Here is a 7,402-nt window from a genome sequence, read left to right as displayed (position 1 = left end):
ATTAAACTTTAGCATAGATACATATGTGTAGGAAAAAAATGGTACATATAGTGTTCGATACTATCCTTGGTATCAGGCATCTTGTGGAGGTCTTGGAATGCATCCCCTGAGGACAAGGGGAGACTACTGTCCAATTGATTATTAACTGGTGTGCAGAATACTCTAGATTTCTGGATGCTAATCTGTGTCCAGAAAGTTTGTTGAACCCTATTATTTCTAAAAATTTATCTTTTGATGTGACATGATTAGGTTTTAATTAGATTGCCTCAAGTGTTTACCCATTAAGGATAATGAGTGTATACATTAAGTGCACAGTTCATGTGTACATTTATGTTCTGTATGTTTTGCCTGCTTGTAGTTCACACAGCACTTTTTTCTATTATGGGACTTCTTTCCTCTTTTTTTGAAAACATGTATTCAAATAATGAAATAGACGTTGAGTTATTTCAAATATTTTTCTGCATGACATAAGATGATGCCTTTTCCATTTCATTTGTTATGGTATTCAGTAACACCGCTAGAATTTTTTTTAACTTTTTAAAAGATCTTATGTATTTATTTGAGAGAGAGAGAGCACAACTGGGGGAGGGAGAGGGATAAGCAGACTCTGCAGCTGAGTGTGGAGCCTGATGCAGGGCTTGATCCCGGGACCCTGAGACCATGACCTGAGCCAAAATCAAGAGTCTATTGCTTAACTGACTGAGCCACCCAGGTGCCCCAACACTGCTAGTTTTTAAAGCATCCTTGCAGTAATTTATCATGATGTGTTATTCTTTTAATGCCCTGTTGTGGTAAAAATTTGATAAAATTTTATTTAAGGTTTTTGAAACTTTTCCCCTAGATATCATTGACCCTATAAAGTGTGTATCCAGTGTTGGCCCTTCTGGGTTTAGCTTCAAGGTTATGCTTGTAGCCTCAGAAAACAAACTGAGGGGTCCCTGGGTGGCTCAGTCAGTTAAGTGTCTGGCTTTGGCTTGGGTCATGATCCTGGGGTCCTGGGATCAAGCCTCACGTCGGGCTCCCTGCTCAGTCTCCCTGTCTCTCTCCCTCTACCTGCCACTTCCCCTGCTTGGGCTTTCTCTCTCTGTGTCAAAATAAATAAGTGAAAAAAATCTTAAAAAAAAAAAAGAAAAGAAACTGAATATCATACCCTAGAAAAGTTTGTATGAAGTAAAAGTTAGAAACAACTTATAAGATGATGTTTTAGGTTTTTATGGGTCATACTTACAGTTGTTATATTTCTATTAGGTTTATTAGTATATATAAACATTCTACTTTTTTCTTGGACCACTCTGGAATAGTTGTACTTTGAGAAAATTTTCTTTTTTAGTTTTCAAAATTAGTAGCACTAAGTTAGTTACAATATTCAATTATAATTTTTTAAAAAAATTTTCTGATAGATTTTCAGCGATATCGCCTATTTTATCAGAATGTGGTCTATTTGCGCTTTTCATGCTTATGTCTTTTCATTTTTTTTAAAGATTTTATTTCTTTATAGATATAGATATAGATTTATTTCTAAATAAAGATTATTATTTCTTTATTTTTCTCACTCTCAAGAGAGTGAGAGTGTGGGGTGGGGAGGGGCAGTAAGGGAGAGAGAGAGAGAATCTCAGTCAGACTCCCCGCTGAATGGGAAGCCAGATGCTGAGTGGGGAGCTGGAGGTAGGGCTCGATCTCATGACCCTGAGATCATGATGTGGGCTGAAACAAGAGTCTGACACTTAATCGACTGCACCACCCAGGTGCCCCTGTCTTTTCACTTCTAGTGGTCTTTTATAAGAATCAGGTTTTGGTGCTCATTTCTGCAAGGTGTTATGCTCCCTTTGCAATTGTTTTAGTTTATATCTTTGTTTTCCTTTCCTTAATTTACCTTTGAGGTTAATTCATTCAGTTTCCTGAGTTGAGTGCTTCTCTCATGTATTTACAAACTTGCTTAATTTTTCTCTTAGTTCAGTTCAATGTTTCTCTTTATCTGTCTTATGATTTGCCCTAAAATTCTTTTTTTTTAATTTTAACTTTACTGACGTATCATTGACATTAAAGAATTGTAAACTATTGGAGGTGAATATTGTGGCGATTTGTTGGATGTACACATTGTAAAATGATTCCCCCATCTAGATAATTAATACAACAATAACCTCACGTATTTACTTTTTTATTTTTTATATTTTGGTGAGAACATTTAAGTTCTACTCTCGAGTTTCATTATACAGCACATTTTTATCAAGGATAGTCACTATGTTTTACATTAGATCCTCAGAACTTATTCATCTTATAGCTGAAATTTTGTAGCCTTTTACCAAACTCTGCCTATTGCCCCCAGCCCCCAGCCCCTCCCAACCACTTTTCCCCCTCTGTTTCTGTAAGTTTCAACTTTTTCAAAAAAATTTTTTAAGATTCCATATATAAGTGATACTATGCAGTATTTGTCTTTCTCTATCTGGCTTATCTCACTTAACATAATGCTCTCAAGGTCTGTGTTGTCCCAAATGGTAGGATCTCCATCTTTCTCATGAGTAAATGGTATTCCCTTGTATATATATATATACACCACATATTTCTTTTTAATAGAGAAGTTGAGAATTATTTTTTTATTGAAGTTTAGTTAACATTCAGTGTTATATTGGTTTCAGGTGTACAGTATAGTGATTCAACAGTTCTCTGCATTACTCAGCGCTCATCAAGACGAGTGTACTCTTAATCCCCTTCACCAATTTCACTCATCCCCCACCCACCTCACCTCTGATAACCACCAGTTTGTTCTCTGTATTTAAGAGTCTGTTTTTGTCTTTGCTTCTTTTTTGTTCTTTTGTTTTGTTTCTTAAATTCCACATATGAGTGAAATTATATGGTCTTTGTCTTTGTCTGACTTATTTTGCTTACCATTATACTCTTTAGGTCCATTAATGTTGTTGCAAATGGCAAGATCTCATTCCCTTTTATGGCTAAATAATATTCCACTATATATATATACACCACTTCTTTATCCATTCATCTATTGATGGACACTTGGGTTGCTTTCATATCTTGGCTATTGTGAATAATGTTGCAATAAACAAGGGGGTACAGATATCTCTTTGATACTCTGTTTTCATTTCCTTTGGGCATATAGTGGGAAGTGGAATTGCTAGATCCATATGTTAGTTCTATTTAATTTTTTGAGGAACCTCCATACTGTTTTCCATAGGGGCTACACCAATATACATTCCTACCAACAATGCAATTTTTGCATTGCTTTTCCAATTTTGAACTTAACATTGTTATACCAATTTTCTTTAACTTGTTGCTATATTAGTGTTCCTTTTGTCATCTATTAATTTTCAAAGATTCTGTATTCTTTTCTTTAGATTTAGCCTTTAAACTTTCTTGAAGAGACTTTCTGCTGTACAGTGGGGTGAGGAGCTATCGGTGAATCAGGAGAGGCCTCAGAGACACAACTCCAACTGAGGAATCTCACTGAACTGCAGGCTGAGTTAGGACTTGACGCAGAGTGCCTGCCCCACTGAGTAATACTCTCTTTCCTTTGGGCACAAAATGCCGACCAGAGTGGCGTCCCCCTGGTGAACTGGCTAGCCTGGAAGAAATATCTTTTCATTTGTTTAAAAGTTCATGTCTGAATTCCTGCCTCACAGATATACCACAGCATTTTTCTCAAAGAAAGAATAGAGAAGCTATTAATCCCCTACCGACTCAGGTATCTAAAACCCAGAGTTGACTGCTTATTATATTGCAGCCATGAAGTCTAAGCACTATGGTCCCCAGAACCCAAGTCATACAGTCCTGACCTTCCACCCAACCACGGAAGAATTCAAGGATTTCAACAAATATATTGCTTACATGGAATCCCAAGGCGCACACCGAGCAGGCCTCGCCAAGGTGATTCCACCCAAGGAATGGAAAGCCAGACAGACCTACGATGATATCAGTGACATCTTAATAGCCACTCCCCTCCAGCAGGTGGTCTCCGGCCAGGCAGGTGTGTTTACTCAATACCATAAAAAGAAGAAAGCCATGACAGTGGGGGAGTATTGCCATTTGGCAAACAGCAGAAAGTATCGGACTCCACCACACTCGGATTTTGAGGACTTGGAGCGAAAATACTGGAAAACCCGTCTCTACGATTCTCCGATCTATGGCGCTGACATCAGCGGCTCCTTGTTTGACGAAAACACGGAAGAGTGGAACCTCGGACACCTGGGAACCATTCAGGACCTGCTGGAGCAGGAGTGCGGCGTGGTCATCGAGGGCGTCAACACCCCCTACCTGTACTTTGGCATGTGGAAGACCACCTTCGCCTGGCACACGGAGGACATGGACCTTTACAGCATCAACTACCTGCACTTCGGGGAGCCCAAAACTTGGTACGCGGTGCCCCCAGAGCACGGCCAGCGCCTGGAACGCCTGGCCACGGAGCTCTTCCCGGGCAGCGCCCGCGCCTGCGAGGCCTTCCTGCGGCACAAGGTGGCTCTCATCTCGCCCACCGTCCTCAAGGACAACGGGATCCCCTTCAGTCGGATCACGCAGGAGGCTGGCGAGTTCATGGTGACGTTTCCCTATGGCTACCACTCTGGCTTCAACCATGGCTTCAACTGCGCAGAAGCCATCAACTTCGCCACCCCGCGCTGGATCGATTATGGCAAGGTGGCCTCCCAGTGCAGCTGCGGGGAGGCCCGGGTCACCTTTTCCATGGACGCCTTCGTGCGCATCCTGCAGCCCGAGCGCTATGAGCTGTGGAAGCGCGGGCAGGACCGGGCTGCCGTGGACCACACGGAGCCCGCGGCGCAGGGCAGTCGGGAGCTACGCGCCTGGAGGGAGGTGCGCGCCCCCGGGAGAGCCGCGCTGGGCCTGAGGCACCTCCCCCCTCGCCGGGCCCCGCGCGCCCCGCGACCTGTGGCCGCTGGCCGGGGCACCCGCCGCCGCACCGCTCTGCGCCCGGCCTCCGCGCGCCCCTTGCCCGCGCAGAGCTCTTCCTCTGATGCCCAGTCCGGGGCTGTCCCCGCCCGCACCTCCCGGGAGTCTGGCCCCACCCGGCCACCGCCCCCCGACCCCTCTGCCCCAGATCTCCAGCCGCCCACCGGCAGGCGTGGTCCTCCTGGTCGTCGTCCTCGGAAACAGGGTGCTCAGGGGCCTAGCATCCAGGCCCGGGCCAAGAGGCGCCTGTCGGTGGGAACAGGGCACGCAGCTCAGCACTGCAAGGCTCAGCCCCTTCCTGTGGATGGAGGCTGGATGGACAAGCCCGCACTACCGAACCCCGGATTCCAGGTTTATTTTGAGGCTTCTGGGTGCTGTTGTGATCCTGATCTTCAACCCTTAGGGCCCCCAATAGATCCTGATAATCCGATGCACCCTGGCCCGTGCCTGCTATCCCTGGACAGTATTACAGTCAGCTGCTCTAACGGTGTTCCTCTGGCTCCTGCAAATGGAACTCAGAGAAGATTCCCCAGGCATGCTGATGGGGACTGCGGGGCCCCTCTGACCCTCTCTGAGGTTGTAATGATAGACCACACTTATACCTCTGTGAAGCCGACCCCAGCTCCAGTTGCCAGCATCTCTTGCATCCCTGACTTTGATCCTCTGGGATTGAAGCCAGAGACTGCTGCCCTTTTTGAGTCCTGGTATGTGTTCAGCCCTGATGGAAGATCTTCAGCCTTCGAGCTGTGGACTTTTGAAGATTTTGCCCAATATGGCTGTATCTGACCCTCAACCCCAGGAAGCACAGAAGCTTCCAGATAAGCAACAATTCCAGACTGGACCTGTGCCAGTAGAGGTGCTTTGTCTTCTAGAAAAGACACATAACCAAAGATGCCGGAGACTTTCTCCTGCTAGGACAACCAGGACTCCCAGCGAGTGGCTCCCAACAGCTGCTCACAGAATGTTGTAGTATCTTTCAGGGAATCTCAGCCCACCCCTGAATATTGAAAGGTCTGTGGTCTCTGCCTTGGCCTAGATGCCACTGTTGCTGGTTGTTTCTGAGGTCACCCCCAGGGTATCTGCCCCTACAGTAATTTGGGGTAACATTGGATGTTGCTGAGAATATGACCGAGCCCCTTGGTCCTCATATTGCATCTGGGCTTCTGAGTCACCGATCGTGGCTTCCTCTAGGCATTGCTACGGCCACAACTGAGCCCCGGGAGCTCCTCACGCTTCTGCAGCTCCGACACACCCCATCTCCCAGGCCACTGCTCATGCTGCAACAAGACCTCATTGAGTCTGTCAGCCAACTCTGCCTCAGGGATGCTTTTAACTTTATTGATGTTTCTTAAAGTTGCTATCTATAGTGTGTATCTGCAAAGCAAAGAAAGGTTAAAATCCTTAAAATATATATTTTAAAATATATTTAAAACAAGACAACAGGTCCAAAATGGAGGGTCTTGTGCTAAGCCCCATATCACGAAACAGAGACTTAATTGGAGTTTAAGTTCTCTCAGAAATGGAGGTTTAAACCAGCTAATCGGGAATCGCCTGACCAGTACCAGTTAGGTTATCTGCCTGTTGGACTCTGCCCAGCTTTTAAGTAACCCTGCAATACCCAACCCAATTTTTTGCGTAGTATAACTTCCTCATTCCTGTTCCCTTCTGCCTATGAAAGTCATTCATTTTGGAGCTCCTTTCTATCTGCTAGATTGGATGCTGCATGACTTGAATTGATTTCTGCTCAAATAAACCCTTAAAATTTTTACCACGCCTGTTTTTAACAGTCTGAAACTGAGTGATTCAGAATAGTTAAAAGAACAGACAAAACTATGCCAAACAAAATACAAGCAGAGAGCAGGAGTCATGGGTCTTAATATCAGACAAAGTAGAGATGGGTTAGCCTGGTGATGGGTATTAAAGAGGGCACGTTCTGCGTGGAGCACTGGGTGTTATACACAAACAATGAATCATGGAACACTACATCAAAAACTAATGATGTAATGTACGGTGATAACATAACAATAAAAAAATTTAAAGAAAAAAAATCAGACAAAGTAGAATTGAAACTAAAGGGTACACAGAAAGGCTTTTTATCATGCCAATGGCTAAATTTCACCATGAACATACAGCCGTCACGAATATCCATGCAACTTTGACAAACTATAAATTACTTTTTAGATGAAAAGCAGATTTTAAAACATAGAACAAGTTGAAAGAATCACATCAAAATAGGAGAATTTTGTGATACTATGATTTATAATAAGAAATAGACATTTGGTCTTCATCCCCGTTTCTGGCATAGAGCTCCTAAAACCCTTGGAATCTTATAAGAAATAAGAATGATAAAGGTGTCTTTTGTTATGTTAGTGATGTGATTTTTGGAATGCCCCTAGGTCACCTAAATGTGCCTAACCAGAGAAACCAACCTTGTCATGAGAGGGTTGGACCTTTTAATCCCACTAGCTTGACCTCCAGGGAAGGGATG

At 43.9% G+C, this 7,402-nt stretch overlaps 1 protein-coding gene across 1 annotated transcript; it reads left to right on the top strand.

Moving 5' to 3' along the window:
• Positions 1-3,735: 3,735 nt before the first annotated feature.
• On the top strand, positions 3,736-5,700 carry LOC113913707 (lysine-specific demethylase 4D-like). Its single transcript, XM_035723119.1, has one exon. The coding sequence runs from the start codon at positions 3,739-3,741 to the stop codon at positions 5,698-5,700; it is 1,962 nt and encodes a 653-aa protein (XP_035579012.1). The 5' UTR covers positions 3,736-3,738.
• The last annotated feature ends 1,702 nt before the right edge of the window (positions 5,701-7,402 follow it).

The sequence above is a fragment of the Zalophus californianus genome, chromosome 11 (assembly GCF_009762305.2).
Source record: "Zalophus californianus isolate mZalCal1 chromosome 11, mZalCal1.pri.v2, whole genome shotgun sequence".
Taxonomy (NCBI): Eukaryota; Metazoa; Chordata; class Mammalia; order Carnivora; family Otariidae; genus Zalophus; species Zalophus californianus.
The sequence above is the reverse complement of the archived record's forward strand: the minus strand, read 5'-3'. Positions and strand labels throughout refer to the sequence as shown.